The 26797-nt window shown below is 45.0% G+C and overlaps 2 protein-coding genes across 3 annotated transcripts; both read right to left on the minus strand.

Annotated features, from left to right (window-relative positions):
- Positions 1 to 851: 851 nt before the first annotated feature.
- LOC130121949 (proteinase-activated receptor 3) lies at positions 852 to 1813 on the minus strand. Its single transcript, XM_056290940.1, has one exon. It carries the CDS (start codon positions 1755 to 1757, stop codon positions 870 to 872), a length of 888 nt encoding a protein of 295 aa, XP_056146915.1. The 5' UTR covers positions 1758 to 1813; the 3' UTR covers positions 852 to 869.
- A 2685-nt stretch (positions 1814 to 4498) lies between these two features.
- Positions 4499 to 25101, minus strand: sapcd2 (suppressor APC domain containing 2). Of its 2 annotated transcripts, none has more exons than XM_056290939.1 (6): positions 24062 to 25101; positions 14530 to 14663; positions 9884 to 10030; positions 8916 to 9017; positions 7495 to 7611; positions 4499 to 6879 (listed from the first exon to the last, which is right to left on the minus strand). In XM_056290939.1, the coding sequence occupies exons 1-6, from the start codon at positions 24870 to 24872 to the stop codon at positions 6751 to 6753; spliced, it is 1440 nt and encodes a 479-aa protein (XP_056146914.1). In that variant the 5' UTR covers positions 24873 to 25101; the 3' UTR covers positions 4499 to 6750. The 2 variants fall into 2 exon arrangements, with proteins under 2 accessions (XP_056146914.1, XP_056146913.1); XM_056290938.1 differs by having other exon boundaries at positions 7495 to 7614.
- Between the last annotated feature and the right edge of the window lie 1696 nt (positions 25102 to 26797).

Below are 26797 nucleotides of genomic sequence, written 5' to 3' on the forward strand. Positions count from 1 at the left end.
AATGGAGGTGCTTTGCCAACGTTGATATGTTTTGTAATTGCGCCACATGAAATTGATTTTTACCTCTAAGTCATTAAGATTTTGCTGTATGTAGCTTTAAGTGTTCAGCTAGTGGCCTGCTCTTGAACTGACAAGAATGTATTTGTATGGTAATGCTACGGTGTTGGATGGAAAACCTTAGATACAACCCAAACTGCTTTCAGTAGGTGATAATGGGTTTGCAAGCCATACTTTTAAGAAGGTTGTACTTCTGATACATCTCTTGTAGACTGCATTACACTACCAGAACTCAGTATAATGTTATGAGAGGGCTATTTGTTTTTGTGACAGCTGATCAGTTTTTCTTCATAATGATTGTTTTGAAATGACTATTGACCAGGAATGTTTTGGGAAATTTGACTCTTGTTCTTTGAAAATTGAATAAACATTTCCCCCCCACATATTTTATTTACTTTTTATATTTGCTATTTTCATCTAAAAGGGAAGGGGATGCTTAGAATTATATTATAAATACAATTATTTTTTTATTTTATTTTATATATTATATATTATTATAGTTTCTATAATTCTATTATAAATTATTTGATTTATATTTTCCTTAATTCACACATGCAGTACAAACACATTGTATTGTAGCATATTTAGTGTACTCAGAACTGATAACATTAGTATGTATGTTAATGCATGTACACAACTCGTCTGTCTAGTAATCATCATGTCAAGTGATCTGGTAGATGTGAATTTCTTGTTCTTTATTTTGACATTAACAATACAAACCTTTGGGAGTTTAGAAAACATCAATCATACACAATCACCATTCGACATACATGAATAAAGAGACATTGTTTTGTACTCCATTTGAGTTAGTGCTACTCAGCATTGTCAGACTGACAACAGGGGCCAGGTTTCCACTGCAGCTTTTCCTTGGATAGATACAGCACAGGCTGAATGCTGCTGCTGAAGTCCATCAAGCCGAACGCCAGGTAGTGAATATAGCATCGAAACACATCGGGAGAGAAGTAGTGCTGGAATGGAAACAGTGCTACAGGTGGAAAATAATTAAAAACTATGATAGCCAAGATAATGACAACCATTTTGAATGCCCTCTTCTTCACAGGGTGCATCTCATCCCGGCCGGGTCCAGACTGCTTGAGTGCCCAGAGGATTGCGATGTTACAGAACACCATGAAGGCAAATGAGGCAAGGATCATAACCGTGAAGACCTTTTCGAAGTTGACAATGTTGCCCACACACTTCGCAGCTGCATAGGCCAGTGTGACCAGCCACACCACAGAGACCAGGACTGTTCGGTGGCGGTGGTCCTTGAGCTCGGTGAAGGTGATTGGATGGAGCACGGCCATGTAGCGGTCAAGGCAGATGCAAGAGAGGAAGAGCGGGGAGGAATCTTTGACACCGTAGAAGAAGCGCACCACATACCACGTGCTGCTGGTGGTCAAGTAGACAATGTTTGCCAGTTCTAGAGGAGGGATTAGACAGAAAAAAACATCTAGCACCGCCAGGTGAAGGATGAAGATATCAGATGTAGATGAGTCACCTCTGTTCTTGTGGATAAGCCACAGAACCATGATGTTTGCAGGGATACCCAGGAACATGTTTATAAACTGCAGGCCTAAGTAGCAGATGATGACAGCTGGCATGTCTTTGCAGCCCTCATACACCGTCATATCTTCAACATTGTTATTTGCAGGTCTTAGGGAAATGAAGAGCAAGGTGGAGTTGATGAAGAACACCTCCATTGAGGAAACCAGGTAGTTGAACAACAGAATCTGTCAGAGAAACAAACAGACATCAAATAACCGCTCTGGTACTATACTATACTATACTATTCTATACTATACTATACTCTGATACTCTGCTACTAGAGAATCTACATAGACTGAAAACACTAATCTGTCCGCATGGAAAGACTAGTTGAACTAGGAGTTGCTTTTCTGTCTTCCTTAATTCACTCACCCTAAAACCCATTTGATATCGTTAACACCGTATGAATTTAAAGGAACCATAAATATCTAAGTCAACTTTTGCAAACATCAGATGATGTTGTTTGAGATGAAACCATCGTATTCTTACAATGAATTCTTACAATAAATTCATCCTCTGCATTTAATCCATCCTATTGTATAGGAGCAGTGGGCAGCCGCAGCACCTGGGGACCAACTCCAGTTCTCCTTTCCATTGCCTCGCTCAGGGGCAACCCTAACATGCATGTCTTTTTGATGGTGGGAGGAAACCGGAGCACCCGGAGGAAACCCACACAGACATGGGGAGAGCATGCAAACTCCACACAGAAAGGACCTGGGATGGCCTCGGGTTCGAACCCAGGACCTTTTTGCTGTGAGGCGATAGTGCAAACCACTGCGCCATCATGCCACCCAATTATTAAAAACATTATTTTGAACTTTTAGCACCCCAGATTTACTAGTTATGCCTCTAAACATCTATTTGGAATTTCTCTTCTTCTGTATTAACATTTTGCATATACATGGCCTATTAGCCAGCTGTGGCATATTCGTGCTATGCAGAAAGCTTCCTAAAAGGGCAAAACCTAGTACAAACTGGACAATAAGAAAAATTGATTTTCACTTTATCAGTGTAACATTACATGTGCATGCAGTATTATCTATTGACAAATTACGTTTTGTAAGTAGAATCTCTTATTTGCAACTGATACTTTAGAGAACATAAATAGTATCTGACATGTGTTGTGCATACATGACAGGATGGTGTCGTATACAAATAAGAACCTGCCACTACTGTCATTTTGCCACTTTTCCTCTGACACTTTATACTTATACAGACTATTTGTGGACTTGCATTTATATAGTAACTCCACATTGTACACAGATATCTGTTGGGATATACCTTTTATATACTCTCCAGATTTTTAAATTTTTTTAGACTAACTTTAAGTTTCATTGTATTTTATTTTATTCTTATTGTTTCCATTTCTCTTTTGCTGCAAAGTTTCTGGAGTTTGCCAAAAATCATTTCGCTGCTCATTATGATTGTATGTGAAGTATGTGACAAATAAAGCTTTAAATCTTGAGTTTTGAATCTTGAATTTATGCAAAACCTCATTGTGCCATCAAAAAAAAAAAAAGCTATAAAAATTATTTGCATGGTGTTTGAAAGGGCTCTTGTAATACAGTTCCACCATGTAAGCACACCGTATATTCCACTACCTCGGTATCCAAATGTGCACAATCTCTGCACAATGACCTTAAGTCAAGCCTTGTCTCTTACATAGAGTTTACAATATCCAAAAAATAAGTGGTGTTGGAACATTGACAATGTGTCCTCCATACACAATAAAATGTAGGAACAATTAACTACAACTCACTATATTCTGAAGATGCTGAAATAGAAAGCAAAATAGGTATTTATCAGTGAAGAAGTCAGAAGTTAGTATTGTGTAAAAAGATATGCAACACTTACCTGTTTAAGAAGGACAGTGTGGCAGTTTAACAGTGAATGGTGTCTCCACATGTACGCGTTCTCCTTGACTCTTGTGTACCTTTCCTGACGTGAGTAAATACTGAGCAGTAACTTCAAAATTAGGTATGGAGACACCAGTGATGACCCAACACTTTGGGGACTCAACTCTGTCCAATCACAATGTCAAGTCGAGGGTGTGGAACCTGCAACACCTCCCCTTGGATGTCATGCTTGGCCGCCGCTCATTCTACGATATTCACCACAACATCGGATAAATGAAACAGAATAACCACAAACTCGATTAAAATGATCAATAAGATAATTCAGGTAATTCAGAAGGTGATTTAGAATATGGATCTGGTGTTGGGAGAGTTAGGGGTTTAACTGGTTTGTTTGAGGGACATGCTGTGGCAAGCCATTATCCATTCACTCTGATTGGCAATGATGCAATAAACCATCGGTGCCTGACGGAAATTTGGTTGTAAACAAGTGATGCAACAGTCGACAAGATCATTTCTCAAATTCAATGTAATAATGTGTAATCTGTTACATGAGGCTGACACGATTTGGAGTCGTGATGCTTGTCTCTGCTACGTGCAGAACTTGTTACATGCTGAACAGGAACTAAGGTCTCAATGGCAAAACCCAGTGGGTTATATTGGCCCAAAACAACTTGATGCTGTGATCTGAAATGAAGTAAAATGTCCTGTGGTTTTTCCTATCTGCCTAAATGTTTACATGGTTAGAGAGCATAGTGTTATTTTTTTTAAGGCAATTCCTCTTTGACCTTTCAGATGACCTTCCGCACAAATAATTTTTTTCCCATTCTGCTTTTGTTATGCTATTAAGGGATGTGGAAAAAGCTTGAGTTTTATTCATTATGAACACATTATTGAATGTTATTGTTCCATATCACATTTGTAATATTCCGTTTGCTTAACGGAGTTTAACAGTCTAGAACAAAGTAATGAAAGCCTCATTTGTTCTAACATTTTGGTTTACTTGTAGAATTTAATCATGAAGAAAGAATTACACACAGAGATACAGCCAACAGGACCCTTTGGGTATATTTATTGTGTTACAGTTCACTTGAATCTGTATTATTCTTAATAGAAAATAGAGAGGATAAGGTTGCATTCACAAGTAATGAAATTTGAGCAGCTAGAGAATCACAAAGACATACAATCAAACAAGCGGGAAACGAAGTCGATAATACTACTTCATATGCAGACATCCCAATAGTACCTACAATCTCATGACAAAACAATATTATTTTTTTTATTATGAGATACTTTATTGATCCCCATGGGGAAATTACACTCTGCATTTAACCCATCCTAGCTGTGTAGCTAGGAGCAGTGGGCAGCCGCCGTGCAGCACCCGGGGACCAACTCCAGTTTGTCTTGCCATGCCTTGGTCAAGGGCACAGACAGGAGTATTAACCCTAACATGCATGTCTTTTTGATGGTGGGGGAAACCGGAGCACCCGGAGAAAACCCACTGCAGACACGGGGAGAACATGCAAACTCCACACAGAGGACGACCTGGGATGAGCCCCCTCCCCCCCCCAAGGTTGGACAACCCCGGGGTTCGAACCCAGGACCTTCCTGCTGTGAGGCGGCAGTGCTAACCACTGGGCCACCGTGCCGCAATGTTTGTTCTACTGCCACCCACTATCTAAACCATCCCCATGTAAACTTGTGGATGTGTAGTTTTTACAATATGGTCAAATAACCACTCAGTTTCACAAACAATATCTCTTAGCAATATACAGTATTTTGAATTGAAAAATATTACTCATGCTTTTTGACAAAGGGTCAAAGAGGGTTGAGAAGAATGTAAAAAAAAAATCCACTGTAAAGACAACCAGGAGATGTGGCACAGGGTAGCCAATCTGGTAATTGAACGTTTTTGTGAAGGTGACATGACACGACGTTGAATGTCTACCAACCAAGGAGTCATTTTGTTCCACTCGCTCACGCCGCAGCACTTTAGTCTGAGCCCTCCCAACCTAGCCCAATGTAAACACTAGCTAGGGGGGCAGGCAAGGACTCCCAACACATTCAGCCAATACCATGGTGATCCTCATCAAGTCTCTTCTACATGCAAACATCTCTCCTTCCATCGCCATCTCTCCACCTCCTTGATTAGTAAGTTTTGTCACCCATAACATTTTCTACGTTGAACCACTGTCCAAAAGTCCAGAATTGTGACATTTAACAGGAAGCTCTACCACCACCCCCCCAAAAAAAACCTCTCCTCTGCTTACGTATGTGGGAATTTCTATCAACATCCTCTCTGCCTGTCTTCCATCCAGTCCCTTTAAATAAAGCACTCTACAAAAAAAAAAAAAAATGGAGCATCTCAATGTCATGATATCATTATGATCAATTATGATCAATAATTTCCATAACTTGATAAATATTCAAGAGATTAAATATGGCAGATATTGGCAGTATACAATTCTGTTGGCATATATTTTGGGTCAAAGTACCTTGATTTAAGATTTTATAAAAAAAAAGTGATAGGTCACAGCAAGTAGATGGAGATGATTTTCCAATTCAACAAGTAGAATGTCATGAAAATGTCTTTTAGTATAAATCACTCCACCTAGTGTGTATGTTCAACAGCATCTGGATTCGTATGATTGAGCTTGAGTAGATCCCTAACAATGTTCAGCACTTACGATTCCTACTTCTTATGATGCAGAGGGGAGAGTCCCCAAGGAGTGGTCAAGTATGGTATCCTTACTGAGACCAACAGACGCCATTGGATGTTGGAGGTATTTAAACAAGGGGGTCTAAGAAGGTCCCATTTAACTGGCCCTGTGACAGCACTGTAGGCTTTAAGCCTGGTGGGAGTGGCTGTTAAGACTGGGAGAAAGGGAAAAGCAACAAGTCAGAAAAATCTGGAATCCCGGGGCAGTTGTGCTACAGGATCCCAGTGGCATTCTTTGGAGTGTTCATTTCTGGGCATTTTGCAGTACATATCAACGTTTAGGATAGGTGGAGTGGTTGATATTGCAGTCTGGGACCCTAGGACATTGTGGCTAAAATTGCTACACAGCCACAAGTAGTTACTTGAGTAAACATAATCCAGCTATGCTAAAGTTTCCAGATAGGACTGCTTCAGTCATATCTGGAAGTTTTGCTGCAAATCACACGGGAGACCAGTGCAGTTTGTGGAATAATAATGGTATCACATTCTGTTCATTATGACTACTGAGGTGCAATAATGGCTGCTTCATGTTTGAAACATGCTAATATGGTGGTATCGTTTAAAGTAAAATTGTCTTCAGATGAAGGTGGAGTCCATTGTGCTGCTGTCTTGTGTGCTCCGAGCGCGAGCCTCAAACAGCTGTTTTATCAGCGCCGACTTCTCCTGTTCTAGCTGCGTGATCCGCTCACTTTTTTCTGTCACCTCCTTGATGAATAAAGATGGAGAGGGTACAAAGAACATTATCAATAAGCACCAATGAGCAATAGCCATGTAACCTAAAGACACACAAGCATTGTTCATCAAAAAGTATCAACTAAACTTTTTTTTGAATCCCCCCCCCTTTTCTCCCTAATTGTACCCGTCCAATTACCCCACTCTTCCGAGTTGTCTCGGTTGCTGCTCCACCCCCTCTGCCGATCTGGGGAGGTCTGCAGACTACCACATGCCTCCTCTGGGAGTTTCCCCAGGGGGACATAGTGCATAGGAGGATCACACTATTCCTTCCAGTTCCCCATCCCCCTGAACAGGCGCCCCAACAAACCAGAGGAGGTACTAGTGCAGCGACCAGGACACATACCCACATCTGGCTTCCCACCCGCAGACATGGCCAATTGTGTCTGTAGGGGTGCCCGACCAAGCCGGAGGTAAGGATTCAAACGGGCAATCCCCATGTTGGTAGGCAATGGAATAGACCACCACGCTACCCGGATGCAAATACACTTTCACAACAGTTTAAAAAGAAAAGGTTTGGCAGTAGATGCAGAACATGGTGGAAGCTAGTGAATACAAGTTTGAGTCAACATTACTGAAGGAATTTACCTGTGTGAGAAGACGATTCTGGTCCTTCAGTCTTTGGATGGCTTGTGGAGGGGCTGGAGGTGCTGGTTGGGAGTTAGTGGAGACAGCTGTGGTCTGAGTACCAGTGGGTGGGAATGACTGCTGAGAGAGAGAGAGAGAGAGAGAGAGAGAGAGAGAGAGAGAGAGAGAGAGAGAGAGAGAGAGAGAGAGAGAGAGAGACAGAGACAGAGAGAGACAGACAGAGAGAGACAGAGAGAGACAGAGAGAGACAGAGAGAGAGACAGAGAGAGACTTTTTATACCTAGCATTAAAACATCCATGTGTCTTGGGTGATCTAATTACAAGTGGACAGCTCTAAGTACATCAGTTCACACCTGACATTACAATGTGTCTCTGTTCGTTGCCTACCAACCCGGGGATCACCAGTTCGAATCCCGATGTTGCCCCCGGCTTGGTCGGGCATCCCTACTGACACAATTGGCCGTGTCTGCGGGTGGGAAGCCGGATGTGGGTATGTGTCCTGGTCACTGCACTAGCGCCTCCTCTGGTCAGTTGAGGCACCTTTTTGGTGGGGGGGGGGTGGACTGCGGGGGACAGCGTGATCCTCTCACGCACTACGTCCCCCTGGCGAAACTCCTCACAGAAGTGGCTGGCGACTCCACATATATCGCAGGCAGCATGTGATAGTCTGCAGCCCTCCCTGGATCGGCAGAGGGGGTGAAGCAGCGACCGGGAAGACTCAGAAGAGTGGGGTAATTGGCTGGATACAATTGAGAAGAAAAAGGTGGAAAATTCCAAAAGCAAAAAAAAAAATTACAGACGAGGTAATAAAAAAAAAAATTAAAAACTAAACTAAACGCAGAAGAGGCTTTGGTGACCGCCTAGTCAACCAACATCCTCTGCGCAGTCCTTCAGTGTGCCCGGGGACACGTGTATTTCCCCTTCTAATGTGATGTGGACAAATGCTTCCAAGGCCACCGATGTGGCCTGAGCGATCGAATCTCAAGAGGCGCTGAGGACGCATTTACACCTGTACTTAGAGCTGTCCACTTGTGATTGGATCATCCTAACGGCAGATATAAATACCCTCAGACTGGGTGTAAACATTGTGGAGCATTTGGTAAAAGCCACACATTTGGGCATGATGCTAGCTAGGTGTCTAAAACCCTACTTAACATGTTATTACTACTAAAAGACTTGCAGTTGATCAACAGTAGTTCGAAATAAGGATTGCAGCTACTCATTGAACAATCTTGCCATTGTGATTTTTACCCATGTATGTAAAGGTTAGTCAAATTCATGGCATTTGAATTGATATTCAAATCTCCTGTGTGTCATCGGTCACCGAGGATCGTATGACAAAGAACGCTCCAATCACATGTTGTTAAGCCTGAGTGTTTGTAAGACCATTCTGTGTGGGGCCTACAGCCATTACCACTCACCATCCCTGTGCCAGAAATGAGGTCGGTAAGGCAGCGGTTGACCTCTTGCAATTTGGGAAGTAAAACATTCATGCGACTCTGACTGGTTTCTGTGAAAAACTCCTGCTAGGAGAAAAAGAGTCAAAGACACAGAATATTAGAGACGCTGCGAGACCTGAAAAGTGTTTAAATAAGGACAGTGAGGTGGCAGCTCAACAAATCAGAGAATCAATGTAGTGACTGATTTAGCATCCACATTCTGTCAACTGGCAAATATGAATAATACGGTGATCGGTCATTTCAGTCTATTAGGTTTTAGTAAAATAAAAAAAAGCATAATGTATGTCAATTCTGAAAAAAGTGACAATCAAAATCTAGAAAAATTTCTTTTTTTAGTTTCAGAATATGACTAGTTTATTAAAACCCAGATTACATTTTTTGTTTTGCTTTTTTGGACCCCCCTCCCCTTTTTTCACTCTCCAGTTGTACCCGGCAATTTACTCCACTCTTCTGAGCCATCCCGGTCGCTGCTCCACCCCCTCTGCCAATCTGGGGAGGGCTGCAGACCACCATATATCTCCAATACATGTGGAGTTGCCAGCCACTTCTTTTCACCTGACAGCGAGGAGTTTCGCCAGGGGGACGTAGCGCGTGGGAGGATCACGCTATTCCCCCCAGTTCCCCCTCCCCCCTGAACAGGCACCCTGACCCACCAGAGGAGGCGCTAGCGCAGCGACCAGGACACATACCCACATCCGGCTTCCCACCCGCAGACACAGCCAACTGTGTCTGTAAGGACGCCTGACCAAGCCGGAGGTAACACGGGGATTCTAACCGGTGATCCCCGTGTTAGTAGGCAACAGAATAGACCGCTACGCTACCCGGACGCCCAAGATTACATAATATTCTACACTTAATGTGTTTCATTACCCTGTTTGAATCAAAGACTCAGTCCACCTACTCCACTCAGGTCTACTTGGTTTACCCACCGTGCAGTGGTTGTTCTGGCCAACGTGCCGCTGTCTCTCTGTAACATTGTGGATCTGGCCCTGGTACCAGTCCCTAGCTCGCTCCACCACCTCCAGGCCAGCCAGCAAGGAGTCCTTCTCCTGCTCCAGCTCCTTCATTTGCTTCAGCTTGGTGAAAGAAAGCAGGCAAAGTGGGGATGAAGTGAGATGACGATGCAAGAGCAGAAAGCGAGAGTTGGATAATGGAGAAGAGGGAAATAAAAAGTGATTTACAAGAACAAACCCTGCACGAGGACACTTTCTGTATGAACATCGATTTCACATGCAGGATAGAATACAAACGAAAACATTTAACTTTATATTAATGTTTGCTTTTCACCACTAACGACACTCATTGGCAACATTACGCGAACTATGTGAACAATATATTTTTTGACTGCTAGTATTGCATGAGAGATAAATTCTCATCTTTTCACATCTGCAGAAGGCACTTTTGTGCTAGTGGAGACAATAGTGTCGTACCAATTGTGCCTGACTCTCACCCGGTTCTGCACAGATGCAATGTTTAGAGGGGCAGTCTGCCGAGTGTCATGGCAACCACGCAGCAACCTAAGAATGGGGTAAACAGTGGACCACTTCAACTATGGCCACCCTAGAGGTAGCCATAGTTGTTTGTGTGTGAGAGAGTGTGTGACAGACAGAGTGCGGGGGGGAGGTGGGGGCAGAGAGAGAGAGAGAGAGAGAGAGAGAGAGAGAGAGAGAGAGAGAGAGAGAGAGAGAGAGAGAGAGAGAGAGAGAGAGAGAGAGAGAGAGAGAGAGACAGCGAGAGTGCAACCTAGCAAGGCTTCATTGAGTTGTGCTGACCATGCTATCCATGCGGCATATTGCAACAGCCCAGGCCCCACCTCTGGCATTCAGCCACCTGGTGTGTCATCTTTCTATCCACCCATTCCTCCATCCGTTCAACCATTCAACCATCCAGTTAAACCCCACTACATACTGTAGCTCTCAGTGGTCCTGCTGCACAGAGTACAGCCATACACTGAAATATCTGTTCCAACAATATTATGTGAGTAAGGAACTGTAGTACACAACTCTAAGTAGACTAAGCCTGAATGAGGGACGTCCGAAACCAAAACCCTGTCCTCATTTGAATGAAATGTGTTGATGAATGAAGAGTAGAGGATGAGAGAGAATGGCCATTCAGAGCAAAAGAGGGAGGGAGGGGGTTTGAGGGGTTTTTGTGCCTGGAATGAAGCATGACCAACAGTGTCAGGCTGTATTTGTGTGCCGGGCTACAGGCAGGCAAATCCACTATTTAAAAAGGGGAGCCGGGGAAAAATACACATAGAGAACAAGGGAGGGAACGGGAGAACAAATGACGGCGAAGTTACGGAAAAGTGTGTGTGCGTGTGTGTGTGTGTGTGTATGTGAGTGTCTATGAGTGTGTGCAGCACCCGTGCTCCAGCTGGCTGACTGGGCCTTCACACCGTACACAGACACAAGTACACGCAACACACTGACATGACAGCCGGCCTACACACAGCTTAGCTAAAAGCACAAAGAACAACATAAAAAGCCTCTCAACCTTAATCTACAAAGTAACTCCAATAGAACATGATCTACACCTTGAAGTTCTCAAAAAGCAACGGCGGTCCCCACCAAGTTACAATGATCACACAAGTAGCTAAGTATTTCTCGTGACTGCCACTTAAAAATTAAAATACGGAGAGATAACTGATAGCGATCTATCCAACATGGAAACTGGTGTGGCGGTAACCAAGCTTTACGGCCTCTGCTCATCTAATCCCATCTCTCTTTAATTGCATAACTGAAAACTGAATCAACGTGACAACAATCTGAAGTTGACTAAACACACCCCCACTATTCTCCAAGGCAAAGATAAACCATCCCATTAATCTCGTGTATACATTGCATCCTCTATGTCTCGTCCTTCTCTCTCCGCCTCCTTCCTTTCCCCCTCTGTCCTTCTCATCTGTTTCGCTATCCTACTCACCCAGAGGAAAAAGTGCAGGGCCTTGCTGCTGTAGAGGCTGCTGCTGAGGGGGATGAAGACGGTAGTGTAGGCTGCCCAGACAGCTGTCCAGGCTGGGCGTTGCTGGCCAAGCGAGTCCCCTGCTTCCACTTGGCCTCTGGGCCCAACCCGGCTCACTACCATCAGGACAACAGCAGAACAATTTGGCCGGGGGGTGGGAGGGACAGGGGGGAGAGGGGAGGATAGGGGGGTAGGGAGGGAGGGAAAAGGAAAGGGAATCAGTCACTCAGTTTTGCTGGTCAGAGAGAAAGAGGAAAGACAGCTCAAGGAAAAGTCAGGAAGTGCAAAAGAAAAGGGGACATTAAAGGGAGAAAGGTGGAAAGAAAGCAGGCTGGAGAAAGTGAAAACCAGTGAGGCAGGGGGAGAGAGAGAGTGAGGGAGAGGGTGAGAAAGGAGGCATGAGCAGGGGACTAGAGAGTGGGAGGGGCAGAGTGGGGGGGAGGAGGCAGAATGGAGAGGTGTGGGAGGGTGGTTTGGTGGCCAATAGAAAGTGAAACAGAGAGCAGCCTGCACTAAGCGGACAACAATGATGTCTTGATCTTTTCACTTTCTCTGAAATTCACCATACTGTTTTGAAATTTGAAATTTTTATTTTACAAAATACTCTCTAATCGCGTAGTTGATTAATTCATTCATGTAGATTAGGTTTATGAAACATGCACTATCCACACCCACACCCCTGAGTCGCTCATCTTTCTTTTTGTCAATCTAAAATGTTTAATAGGTGAAAGAGATGCAGGCCCTGAGATATCTAACCAGGCTCACATTTGTTTTTGTCTGCCTAATCGAACACCCTGTATCTGAAATAGCCTGAGGTACAGCTATCCTAAACTACCTGAAAATCTGTAATAGTGATTAACTATTTCAACCAATACTAGAACTGCTACATTGAAAGCAATATATTCTGGGTAAAAGCCAAAAACAACCAGTATAGCAGCCACGATGGCCTCAGGCCTCATTTAAAAGGCAGTCAACACACATTCGGGGGCGTTATCATAGATAATTTATCAACAATGACACTAAATCCATATCACAAGCATAAATTTCTACTGACTTTATTGCTTTTGCACACTGTAAAGAAGCAATAAATTACCCCCTAAATTAATTTCCCTTTCCTTGCCTACCTATACTTTACATGACATTACATTACAGTCATTTAGCTGACGCTTTTATCCAAAGCGACTTACAATAAGTGCATTTAACGTAGGAAATCAGGAGAACTACTAGTCATCGAGGTCATAAGTGCATCTAAACAAGCATCTAAGAGCAAAACCAGTGCTAAAGTAAAAGTGCAAGAAAGAGATTTTTTTTTAAAATGAGTGAATACAATAAGTGCTAAGAACAACAGGGTAGTAGTTCTTGAAGAGGGGAGTTTTCAGCCTGCGCTGAAAGATGGGCAGCGACTCCGCTGTCCTGACATCAGTGAGGAGTTCAGTCCACCACTGTGGGGCCAGGACAGAACAGAGCTGGGACCGGGTCGACCGGCAGCAGGGGCCTCTGAGCGACGGGGCAACCAGGCGTCCCGAGGCAGCAGAGCGAAGTGGTCGGGCGGGGGTGTAGGGCTTGACCATGGCCTGGAGATAGGAAGGAGCTGTTCCTTTCACTGCCCTGTAGGCTAGCGCCAGAGTTAAACTGGATGCGAGCAGCTACTGGGAGCCAGTGTAGGGACATGAGAAGGGGAGTTGTGTGGGAGAACTTAGGGCAGTTGAACACCAGACGAGCTGCAGCTTTCTGAACAAGCTCCAGAGGTCTGATGGCCAACGCCGGGGCGCCAGCAAGGAGGGAGTTGCCGTAGTCCAGCCAGGAGATCACCAGAGCCTGGGTGAGCACCTGTGCTGTCTCGTGGGTGAGGAATGGGCGAATCCTCCTGATGGTATAGAGGAGAAATCTGCAGGAGCAAGCAACTGATTCAACGTTTTCAGCAAACGACAGTTGGTCGTCCAGGATCACACCCAGATTCCTCACAGTCCGAGTTGGCTTCACCATTATCCAAGCCACTTATCCCAGCTGGGGTCACAGGGATGCAGGGGCCTATCCCAGCAGTGATTGGTTGGCAGGTCGGGAGACATCAGGCCACCAGTCCGTCACAGGGCCCACACACACACACACACACACACACACACACACACACACACACACACACACACACACACACACACACACACACACACACACACCTATGGACAATTTTTAATGGCTGACTCACCTGACCTACAAGTCCTTGGACTGTGGGAGGAAACCGGAGAACCCGGAGGAAACCCACGCAGACACAGGGAGAACATGTGAACCCCACACAGAGGACAACCCCCAAGGTTGGACTACCCCGGGGCTTGAACCCAGGACCTTCTTGCTGTGAGGCAATCGTGCTAACCACTGCACCACCGTGCTGCCCTCATGTTACATCATCATATTTAATGTAAGCACCCCACCAAGTCGATTATGTTGTATGTGTAAACTTACTGGACTAACAAAACTGATTCTAATGCTACAGTCTTGTTTAATAATGAAAGATGTAAGGCTATTGCACAAACATAATATACTTACTAGATACTGTGCATCAGCCCACTTCCTCTGTAAGTATGTAAGTGTGTGTGTGTGTGTGTACACAAACCATTCCATAATCCACTCCATTGGAAATGGTGTGGCGCCTCTGCTCCTCCCGACTTCTCCCATGTCGTCGTGAACCACCAGTGAATCCTGTTGCTGATTCACTCTGCGATCTCGGCAAACCCGGCTCCACAACACCTGGGCAAATGAGAGAGGAGAGGTATAATTCCACTCTGTGTGCAACACAAACATGTTACCTGTCAACAACGCAGGTTGATGGTACGAGGTGTGTTTTCATCACATACTTCGAGAACCGCGTTGGGACTTGTGGCAGAAGTAGGGCAACGTCCGAATGCCACATGACGTTTGAAACTCAACGCCGATTAGGTGAATCCTTCATGGCAGCAGTGTATCTACCCATAAACAGATCTTTTTCAGCAGTGTAATGCCTCATGCCACCTGGCTAAGATGAGCTAGGGCCGGTCAGGTGAACATGGCAATCAATTGGCCCTAATGCAATAGTATGTCCTGTCACAAGATCTGAATCATACCCAATATCTGAGCGATGAGAAGAAACAAGCTGTTCAGGGTAGCGATCCACTGACCAAAATAACTATAGCGTCACTATGTTGAAATCCCCATGGACCAGTAACCCATGTGGACTGCTATTAACACTGTTGAGTCCAATCACTGACAGACTGTTGTCTGCTCTGGAGGCTGGAGGTGGGTGCAATGCAATATTATAATGGTGTCCCTAATGTTTAGTGCACTTAGTGTACTGTAACAGCATGGTCACATCCAAAGTTTTGTCAATGTGGTCCCCCCCCCCTTTTTTTCTCCCTAATTTTATCCGGCCAATTACCCAACTCTTCCGAACTGCTTCATCCAGGGAGGGCTGCAGACTACCACATGCCTCCTCCTATACACGTGGAGTCGCCAGATGCTTCTTTTCACCTGACAGTGAGGAGTTTCACTAGGAGGACGTAGCACATGGGTGGAACACGCTATTCCCCCCCAGGTCCTCCTCCCCCCTAAACAGGTGCCCGGACAAACCAGAGGGGGCACTAGTGCAGCGACCAGGACACATATCAACATCTGGCTTCCCACCCGCAGACATGGTCAATTGTGTCTGTAGGGGTGCCCGACCAAGCCGCAGGTAACACAGGGATTCGAACTGGCGATCCCCATGTTGGTAGGCAACAGAATAGACTGCTACGCCACCCAGATGCCCCAATGTGTTTTAACATTGTAGAAAGAGACACGCATAAAACAGAAAAGGCATATTTAGTGTACTTCCTTACATCATTTAAAGATGCTCTGACTCAATTATAAATACATGTATATGTGTGTATGTATATAGATAGATAGATAGATAGATAGATAGATAGATAGATAGATAGATAGATAGATAGATAGATAGATAGATAGATAGATAGATAGATAGATCCTTCATACAGATCATTTGCATATTTGTATATTATTTGCACATTGTATATAGATATTTATTGGAGTATACCTTCTGTATACTCCCGGGATTTTTTTAACTTTTAAATTTCATTATTTTTTACTTGTGTTCTTTTTGCTGCACAAATTTCGGGGGTTGCCCATAAGCATTTCACTGCTTATTGTACCTACTATATATTATGTATGTGACAAATAAACCTTTTAATCTTGACTATCACTGGTGCAGTGTATTGCTATGGGTTTGTTGCACTTTTTGGCCAGATGTGTGCTTTCTACTGCACCGTTTAAACAGTGTGTATTTAAGGTTTTATCTACTGTACATGCAGTACCTGTGGAGAACAGAGTTTCCTCCCTAATGTCAATAAAATATATTTGTCTATTATTTTTTCCTTCTTTTTAACGAGGTGAATTAAGTGATGAATAATTATAATACCTTAAGGTTAAATAGAAGATAAAAATACAGTCAGTTTTACTTTACAATTGTACTTTAGTAGCTCTGATGTCTAAAGATGCTCAGGGAAAAACAGCAACACGGGAAATTAATGATGCATGCACTTGAGTTGTGTTTTCGGTATATACCACAGGGGGGAGCTATATTCATTAAGTATTTGTAGTAACAACAAAGTTGCATCGCCTGGTGCTCACTAAAATCCATCCATCCATTATCTATACCTGCTTATTCCAGTTCAGGGTTGCAGGAGTCTATCCCAGCACCCGTTTGGGCAAAAGACAGGGGCACACTCTGGACAGGTACATCACAGGGGCCATACACACTTGGAGACACCAGTACATGTGACATCATGCACATCTTTGGACTGTGGGAGGAAACTGGAGTGCCCAGAGGAAACCCACACATGCACAGTAAGAAGATGCAAACTCCACAAATAGACAGAAATTGAACACAGGACCACCCTTACAAATGTGCCAACTACCAATCCACCGTGCTAATTAACTATATAACAACAACAACAACAACTACTACTACTACTACTACTACTACTTTCGGCCGCTCCATTCAGAGATTGCCACAGCGGATCATCCATTTCCATCTCTTCCTGTCCTCTGCATCGTCCTCTGTCACACCAGCCACCTGCATGTCCTCCCTCACCACATCCATAAACCTCCTCTTTGGCCTTCCTCTTTTCCTCTTCCCCAGCAGCTCCATATTCAGCATCCTTCTCCCAATATACCCAGCATCGCTCCTCCACACATGTCCAAACCATCTCAGCCTTGCCTCTCTTGTTTGTCTCCAACCCGTCCAAACTGAGCTGTCCCTCTAACATAATCGTTCCTACTCCTGTCCTTCTTTGTCACTCCCAGTGAAAATCTTAGCATCTTCCACTCTGCCATCCCCAGCTCCACCTCCTGTCTTTTCATCAGTGCCACTGTCTCCAAACCATATAAAATAGCTGGTCGCACTACCATGTAAACCTTCCCTTTAACTCTTGCTGGTACCCTTCTGCCGCAAATAACTCCTGACACTCTTCTCCACCCACCCTGCACTCTCTTCTTCACCTCTCTCCCGCACTCCCTGTTACGTTGAACAGTTGACCCCAAGTATTTAAACTCATACGCCTTCATCAACTCCACTCCATGCATCCTCACCATTCCACTGTCCTCCCTCTCATTCACACATATGAGTTGTCTTCCTCTCTTCTCTCCAGTGCATACCTCCACCTCTCCAGGTTCTCCTCCAACTGCACCCTACTCTCGCTACAGATCACAACGTCATCCGCGAACATCATAGTCCACAGAGACTCCTGCCTGATCTCGTCAGTCAACCTGTCCATCACCACTGCAAACAAGAAAGGGCTCAGAGCACAACAAACTATAATAAAAATATCATTTTCCATAAATGGAAAAGACGAAAAGCATTGTCGATTTCATTAGTCCTGTCCGATTAGTCCGATTTCTCTCAGACACTTCATCATAATTAATATGCAGCCAAATCTGGTTTGTTGAGCAGCTAAGAAAGAATTTAGTGGGGGCGAGAGAAACGTGTGTGGCACCAAACTTTGAGGCGCAAAATCACACTGAAGCAATGTCTCAAAAACCCTGATTATATAGTATTAGCTCCTTGAAAAAGTTATTTCCTGAATCTAAACTCACATCATTTAACATAAACATTAGGATTATCAACAGAGAGAAGTAACTGAGATGGACTAAGGGTCGCTAACAGTGTAAGATGCAACATTTGTGATTTAGCAATTATAACAGATATAGAGCGCGTTATAAGATAAGGATGACCCCAACCCCCCCCCCCTTTTCTCCCCAGTTTTACCCGGTCAATTACGCCACTCTTCGGAGCTGTCCCAATCGTTGCTCCACCTCCTCTGCCAATCCAGGGAGGGCTGCAGACTACCACATGCCTCCTCCGATACATGTGGAGTCACCAGCCGCTTCTTTTCACCTGACAGTGAGGAGTTTCACCAGTGGGATGTAGCGCATGAGAGGATCACGCTATTTCCCCCAGCTCCCCCTCCCCCTCGAACAGGCGCCCCGACTGACCAGAGGAGGCAACCAGGACACATAGCCACATCTGGCTTCCCACCCGCAGACACGGCCAGTTGTGTCTGTAGGGATGCCCGACCAAGCCGGAGGTAACACGGGGATTCGAACCCGCAATCCCCGAGTTGGTAGTCAACGGAATAGACTGCTACGCTACCTGGACGCCGGATGATACCACTTTTGATATGTTGTGGCATAAAAGATGAAAGCTAGTCGCTGTACTAACACTACAGCTTGGTACTTGGAAATTAGCCTTCAGCTTTAAAAAAAAAAAAGGTAAAAAAAATAACCCTAAAAACTAAACTAAAAGCTGGCTTAAGACTATGCAAAAAATTGTTGACAATGTGGTGGAGTAGGCAGAGAGTGACATAATTTTCATAAGACATAAAAAGGCTAATTATGACATAAGGACAGATGGTATGTCCAAAAGTAACATGAGAAAGCTCTGACAGAAATAATCAAGGATTAGATTCAAGGTCTTGTCAACTTTTTGAAATACACTTAACGTCTGTAATATACAGATTTCAATAAAAGACATAAATCCATAGTTCTTGAGGCCAAAGCCACTGCCATGTGTTGAAGGAAAGACTTTTACGGTTGTATTTCCTAAGTAAAGGACATCCGGGTGGCGTGGCGGTCTATTCCGTTGTCTACCAACAAAGGGATTGGCGGTTTGAATCTCCGTGTTACCTCCGACTTGGTCGGGCGTCCCTACAGACACAATTGGCCGTGTCTGCGGGTGGGAAGCCGGATGTGGGTATGTGTCCTGGTCGCTGCACTAGTGCCCCCTCTGGTTGGTCGTGGCACTTTTTCGGGGGGGGGGGACTGGGGTGAATAGCGTTATTCTCCCACGCGCTACGTCCCCCTGGTGAAACTCCTCACTGTCAGGTGAAAAGAAGCGGCTGGAGACTCCACATGTATCGGAGGGGACATGTGGTAGTCCTCAGCCCTCCCCGGATCGGTGGAGGGGGTGGAGCAGCGACCGGGACGGCTCGGTTGAGTAGGGTAATTGGCCAGATACAATTGGGGAGAAAAAGAGAGAAAAATGAAAAATAAAATAAATTACTCTGTGGGAGTACCTGGGGAGTGGCAGACTGGAGTGGTGGTTCCCATATTCAAAAAGGGGGACCAGAGGGTGTGCTCCAGTTATCGGGGCATCACATTGCTCAGCCTCCCTGGGAAAGTCTACTCTAGGGTGCTGGATAGGAGGCTCCAACCGATTGTCGAACCTCGGATCCAGGAGGAACAATGCAGATTCTGTCCCGGCCGTGGAACAATGGACCAACTCTTTACCCTTGCAGAAGTGCTGAGGGGGGCATGGGAGTTTGACCAGCCAAGTCTACATGTGTTTTGTGGACTTGGAGAAGGCTTACAACCGTGTACCCCAGGGCACTCTGTGGGGGGTACTGCGGGAGTATGGGTTACTGGTGCAGTTGCTACAAGCCATCCGGTCCTTGTATAACCAAAGTGAGAGCTGTGTCTGCATTCTTGGCACAAAGTCAAACACGTTTTCAGTGGGTGTTGTCCCTTGTCTCCGATTCTGTTTGTAATATTCATGGACAGGATCTCAAGGCGCAGCCAAGGGGAGGAGTGTGTCCATTTTGGCAACCTCAGAATTGCATCTCTGCTCATCGCAGATGATGTGGTTTTGTTGGCTTCATCAGAATGCGACCTTCAGCACGCACTGGGGTGGTTAGCAGCTGAGTGTGAAATGGCCGGGATGAGAGTCAGCACCTCCAAGTCTGAGGCCATGGTTCTCTACCGGAAGATGGTGGATTGCTCCCTCTGGGTTGGGGATGAGTTGTCGCCTCAAGTGAAGGAGTTCAAGTATCTCGGGGTCTTGTTCACGAGTGAGGGTGGAGCGGGAGATTGACAGACGAATTGGTGCAGCATCAGCAGTAATGCGGACGTTGTACCGGACCGTTGTGGTGAAGAAGGAGCTGAGCCAGAAGGCAAAGCATTCAATTTACCAGTCAATCTTCATTCCGACCCTCACCTATGGTCATGAGCTTTGGGTAGTGACCGAAAGGGTGAGATCGCGGATACAAGCGGCTGAAATGAGTTTCCTCCGTAGGGTGTCTGGGTCAGCCTTAGAGATAGGGTGAGGAGCTCGGACATTCGGAGGGAGCTTGGAGTAGAGCCGCTGCTCCTTCGCATTGAAAGGAGCCAGTTGAGGTGGTTTGGGCATCTGATTAGGATGCCTCCTGGGCGCCTTCCTTTGGAGGTTTACCGGGCACGGCCAACTGGGAGGAGACCCCAGGGTAGATCCAGAACTCGCTGGAGGGACTACATGTCCAATCTGGCCTGGGAACGCCTTGGGATCCCCCAGGAGGAGCTGGAGGGCATTGCTGGGGTGAGGGATGTCTGGAGTGCCCTACTTAGCTTGCTGCCACCACGACCCAACCCCGGAGAAGCGGCTGATGATGAATGAATGAATTACTCTGTGGGACTAAAAACAAGACATTGAATCTTGACTTTTGAAAATAATACACTGTATCTATCACAGTGCCATGTTTCCAAATAGCTTGTTTCCAGTACTAACAACATATGCGACACAGTTTATGGCCATCTATATTTCTTCATGTCGCCTACAAGTGGTCATGTAGCCAGATTATTAGTGGTTGATGATGACTGTGTTTTGTCCTTCTATTCCCATAGGCATCCTGTAGAAGAATGACTTCACAAGGGTTTTGTGTGTGTGTGTGTGTGTGTGTGTGTGTGTGTGTGTGTGTGTGTGTGAGCGCACATCGCCTGCTGTGTTGTTGTACTTTGGTGTGTCCTCATGCCTCACGTAGGCACAGCATCACAGCATGCTCTGACAGGCTTCCTCCACGTTTTCTCCTCCCTTCCCACGCCATGACACATTCCCTCCAGGTAGGCTGAGCACAGCAATGAAATGTCTTGTCTCGTCCTGTATGCGCTCATTACACAATCTATAAACAATACCCACGGTATTTTATGTTAAAAAAGAAAAATCTCTGTATGTCTGAAATGAGGTACTGACCAATCCTTCAGTGTATTTATTATACGAAGGTAGGTCTAACACCTAATTCAACATTATTGTTCATCATCTTTCAATCGTATGAATTTCAGATGGTGTCATATAATGACTGTGTTTGCATAAATTATTGATAACAAAAACTCTTACGAGAAATGTGATATTGTATTTTTCGTATCATACATTACAAAACAGTTCCATGTGATTAACCTCAGCTGGATTCGTCAGCAGATAGCACGGTTATATATATCGATATTGTGTAAAATTTCTTATGATTATTGTGATGATATGTTGCAGCCACACACTAGTACCATGATGTGTAAATGAATTCAGTAAGGGACATCTGTGGTTCTTGGGGTATTGTGTTCATTAAAATTTAAAATACCTGCGCCAACAGGAATTAGCTATAGTAATAATAAATATTGTGAATAATGAAGTTACACATTGCCCATGTGTTACACATTGCTCTTGTGATTAAGATGAGCTGTACCCCGATACCCAACCAATACTCCTGCTTCAAATCAAATAAAACCACATCTTTGGATATATGTGTTCTAGTTTGGATGTATGTGTTCTTAGTTTGGATATATGTGTTCTAATTTGGATATATGTGTTCTAGTTTGGATATATGTGTTCTTAGTTTGGATATATGTGTTCTTAGTTTGGACATATGTGTTCTATTTTGGATATACGTGTTCTTAGTTTGGATATATGTGTTCTTAGTTTGGATATACCCGTATGTGTTCTTAGTTTGGATATATGTGTTCTAGTTTGGATATATGTGTTCTTCGTTTGGATATATGTGTTCTTAGTTTGGATATGTGTTCTACTTTGGATATATGTGTTCTTAGTTTGGATATATGTGTTCTGAGTTTGGATATATGTGTTCTAGTTTGGATATATGTGTTCTAGTTTGGATATATGTGTTCTTAGTTTGGATATATGTGTTCTAGTTTGGATATATGTGTTCTTAGTTTGGATACATGTGTTCTGAGTTTGGATATATGTGTTCTAGTTTGGATATATGTGTTCTAGTTTGGATATATGTGTTCTTAGTTTGGATATATGTGTTCTAGTTTGGATATATGTGTTCTTAGTTTGGATACATGTGTTCTGAGTTTGGATATATGTGTTCTAGTTTGGATATATGTGTTCTAGTTTGGATATATGTGTTCTTAGTTTGGATATATGTGTTCTAGTTTGGATATATGTGTTCTTAGTTTGGATATATGTGTTCTAGTAGTTTTTGGACATGTGTTTTTGTCTTTGGGTTGCACTGCTGTGGGCTAAAGTAAACGATATTTCGTTTCACTTCATGCGTGCAAGTACACGAAGTGAAATGACAAATAAAGTGTTACTCATTCCTGATCTTTATCTTGATCAAGTTTTTCACAAAAGAGAATGAAGTCATTCCCTGTCTAACTGTCCAGGTATGACCCCAGAATCACCTCTATTCTTCCAATGACCTCTAACGCGTGTTCTGTCTGGACCTTCCCCAAAATCAGGAGGGAGGAAGGGCCTGCTGATGATGTCCCACATGGGTCGGGAGGATTTCACCACTGTCATGCTTCAGTGAGCGTGGCCCTGTCTGCTGTAATCTGGCCTAATCCAACAGAGTTTGGCTGCATGTGGGAGATTACAGCACGGACAGTGCTTGCCTATCTATCTACACCAATGAGTGTGGAGCGGTCCTCAGTACAAGTGATGTAAGCAGTCAAGGCCCTTGGGGCTTGAAAGAGAAATAGAAAAAGAGAGAGGAGAGAGTAAGAGAGAGAGAGGGGGGGGGGATAAAGAAGCATCACAGTTACAACTCCAGACAGGCCTGCTTTAAAAAAATCATCCAAACTTGATAGCCATGTGTGTGTGTGTGTGGGGGGGGATGCTGTGTGTGAGTGCATGAGGACATGAAGAACTAAAGAGCTATGCGTGTTTCTCTGAGGGAACGAGAGACCATGGTCAGTGGAGTGGGTGTTTCTCCAAAGGTCCTCCTGCTTTCACAAACCAGAGTCTAAATGAACCCTTGAAACTGGTTCAACTCTGCCCTGTCTCTACTGCTCCAGTCAGACAACTGAGAATCACCTGTCAAATCGTTGGGGTTGTTCAGTTATTCCAGGAATTTTGGAGATGATCTATGATCTGACTCATAGATAAAAGCAGCAACAACAAAAAAACAACTTTAAAAAAATAAAATAGAAAAGGCATCCCTTATTGGAGCAGAGAAATTTAAATGAGCCTGTCTGAGCTTTTCCCTCAGGTAATTGCGTAGGTAGTGTTATAAGGGGAACTATCTGACTGTTCATGCCCCTGCTGCGAATCTTGCAAAGTCTCCCATTCAACTTTGTCATTTCTAAACGTTCAAGAAAGTAGACAATACCAAACTATTGAGAGAGAGAGAGAGAGAGAGAGAGAGAGAGAGAGAGAGAGAGAGAGAGAGAGAGAGAGAGAGAGAGAGAGAGAGAGAGATGGCAACACCGATGTATAACAGAGCTGTGACAGTTGATCTTTATTTAATTGGGGTAAAAAGTAACATTAGGGGTACTTCCTGAACTGTCCCCCCCCACTGGTTTTACGTGTCTCGTGTTATCTCAACGGATTTAAGGGGGGAAACGTGTTAAACTACACTTACTTGCTCTTTGCAGCTGTGGCGACTCTAGTGCAAGCGATTCAATCGCCCTGATACGACTTCGCTGCGGGATCGCTTGTTTCGGTCCGGCGTGGACCGATTCGGCTCGGTAACAGCCCCCTTCCGGCGCCACAGGTACCCGATCCAAACTCCGTCCGCTCCTCTCCGACCCCGCATTGTAGCGCGCTGGTGCGAAGTACCCGCTGCCGTCTTCGTGTCTGGCTCGGCTCTGCAGGGAGGTCGCACGGTGCTGCGCGTGCTGTGTGTTGGTCACGTTACTCGGGCCAAGGGGCCGAACTTTGTTCTCGACCCGCGTACCGACGCTGCACGTGGAGAGCGCGGCAGGTTTCTGCGGCGGCGTGATCTTCGCTGGATGTGCCTGTGACTGCTGGGGGTGCACGGCGGCCTGAGCCTTCACATGGTGGCTGTTCTCCGGGTTGAGCATCGAGTACCGGAGCCCCGCGACGAACCGCTCGAAAGTGAGGCAGCCGTGCGACGGCACGATCCGCCTCAGGCACTCCAGCACCCCGCCGGGCAGATCCTGCGTGTCCGCGCCCTGCCAGCGGCTCTCGATCTCCGAGATGTGGACGTAGCCTCGTCCGCCGTCATCTAAAATGTCAAAGAGCGTCCTTAAACTCTGAAGAAAAGCCTTTGGCAACCCGTCCATGGAATAGTCCATCCCTTTAGGTTGCATGTTTACCGTTTTCAAGCCGTCCGCCTTGACGTGAAAACCCTCTTTTCTTGGGCCACTTTTGCCATAAAGAGTCGGCGGTCCGTTCAACTTGCAGCTCCGGTCTGTCGCTGTCAACGCCATTAAACTACGTAATTTTTCACTTTAACTACGGCTTATTAAAGCACGCCAATAGGCCTATAAATTGGCTATGGCGTTTAATCTAACGCGGTAAATTATACATAAAAGCCTCATTGGAGGAAAAAAAATATTCGCTTTTTGACTGAAAAAAACGCGTCCTTGTGAATAATGCTCTAGAGCCTTTGGTGAATTGCGTATCCTTTTCGGTGTCTCTCGGTTCTGTCGCTGAAACTTTCGCAGCCAGCTCGCAGCTCAGCGGTCCACATACTCTGTGGCAGCACCGCCCTTCAAACCTCTGGCCCGGCTTCCGCCCATTGGCCGCCGTGAGAAAGTGCCGCACGCTGATTGGTCGAAGCTCGGCGAAGGCAGAAGTTTGAGTTGTGCTTTTGTTATTGCTAATACCGAGACGTTATTCCCTGTGATTCATACATTATTAACCCCCTACAGCCCATATATACCCTTTACACAAGTCACGACTTGAATCTGGCTTTAATATAGTCCAACCGTCACGAGAGTTTCGGGCACTTTCCGTCAGGAATTTTGTTCTTGCTTCGGAGTCCCTTTTTATTAAGACGAGGTGTACCCCAATGAAGTGTACCCCAACTGCAAACACTTTACCACCAAAGTAATGGTGCTGTTACTTATGGTGTCGATAATAAAATCAACCACTCATTGTATGTTTAACTGTTAGTGCTGATCCATTCCCTTTGTCCAAGTACAAGCATGCGCTGACTACTAGCCTACTTTTATTTAGGTTATGTTTGATGCTATTTCGTGGGTCAGGAGGAGACCACACACCATGACATCCATCCCAGTCCAAGTTCAGTTTCCACCCCCCGCCGCCCTCCCCCATACCAATCAATTCTGTACCAGTCATAATCAATTTGTGGGAATCGGTTTACCCCCCGGGGGGAGGGCGTCCAATGATTTGATACAATGAAGAACCTAATAACATAGTTGGAATTTATAGATCTCGTGGGATGGTTTTGTTTCCACTACGGTTGGGTAATTTGTTCTGGCTTATTCTTAAATGTGGGGAAAACTCGAGTTGTTTTTCGATTTCCATACTCTGTGTTAACATTGCAAAGGAGCACAAAAGAGAGAACGTGGAGTGGGAGAGAGATACAATATGACGGGACGGGGGGTTGGACGTCAAAGTGCAGGGATTTTTCTCATCACTTGACTCATAGGGTCAGACAATGCTCCTCTCCTCTCCTCTCCTCTCCTCTCCTCTCATTGGATCTCGTCCCGTCACGCACACTGCAGCACAAGTGGACATGCACGCAGTCACACATCCCTACCCACAGAGACGCCGACAGAGCAGCGTCCTCGGCTTATCTGAATCATATTTACAGTGATCTGACACAGTGCCAACATCTTTCCAGATCTTCTCTTTTTTTAGCCCATCTCTTTAGAGATGTCATTCTGTGAATGATGAAGACTATTAGGACTGCTTCACTCTGATTGTGTATTTGTCTCAGAGAGAGAGAGAGAGAGAGCTAGATAGTGACAGAGACAGACAGACAGACAGACAGACAGAGTTAGAGACACACAGAGAGAGAGAGAGAGAGAGGGAGAGAGAGAGAGAGAGCTAGACAGTGACAGAGACAGACAGACAGACAGAGACAGAGTTAGAGACAGAGAGAGTAAGAGCGAGAGAGAGAGAGAGAAACAGCGTTAGAGAGACAGAGAGAGAGAGAGAGAGTTAGAGACAGAGTAAGAGTGAAAGAGGGACAGAGAGAGAGCGTAAGAGAGAGAGAGACAAAGAGAGTAAGAGAGAGACAGAGACAGACAGTCAGACAGAGAGAGAGTTAGACAGGGTGAGAGAGAGAGACAGAGAGTTAGAGACAGAGTAAGAGTGAAAGAGGGACAGAGAGAGAACGTAAGAGAGAGAGAGACAGAGAGAGAGACAGAGAGAGAGAGAGAGA

This window comes from Lampris incognitus, chromosome 12 (assembly GCF_029633865.1).
Source record: "Lampris incognitus isolate fLamInc1 chromosome 12, fLamInc1.hap2, whole genome shotgun sequence".
Classification (NCBI taxonomy): domain Eukaryota; kingdom Metazoa; phylum Chordata; class Actinopteri; order Lampriformes; family Lampridae; genus Lampris; species Lampris incognitus.

Bases quoted from the DNA above. Each gene is read 5' to 3' on its own strand.
- LOC130121949 (XM_056290940.1), bottom strand. From the start codon at position 1,757: ATGGAGGTGTTCTTCATCAACTCCACCTTGCTCTTCATTTCCCTAAGA.
- sapcd2 (XM_056290938.1), bottom strand. From the start codon at position 24,872: ATGGCGTTGACAGCGACAGACCGGAGCTGCAAGTTGAACGGACCGCCG. The intron at 7,615-8,915 runs GTGAGTGGTAAT...TCTCTCTCTCAG, and splicing joins TCATTTCTGGCACAGGGATG to CAGTCATTCCCACCCACTGG. The intron at 6,880-7,494 runs GTAAATTCCTTC...TTATTCATCAAG, and splicing joins AGAATCGTCTTCTCACACAG to GAGGTGACAGAAAAAAGTGA.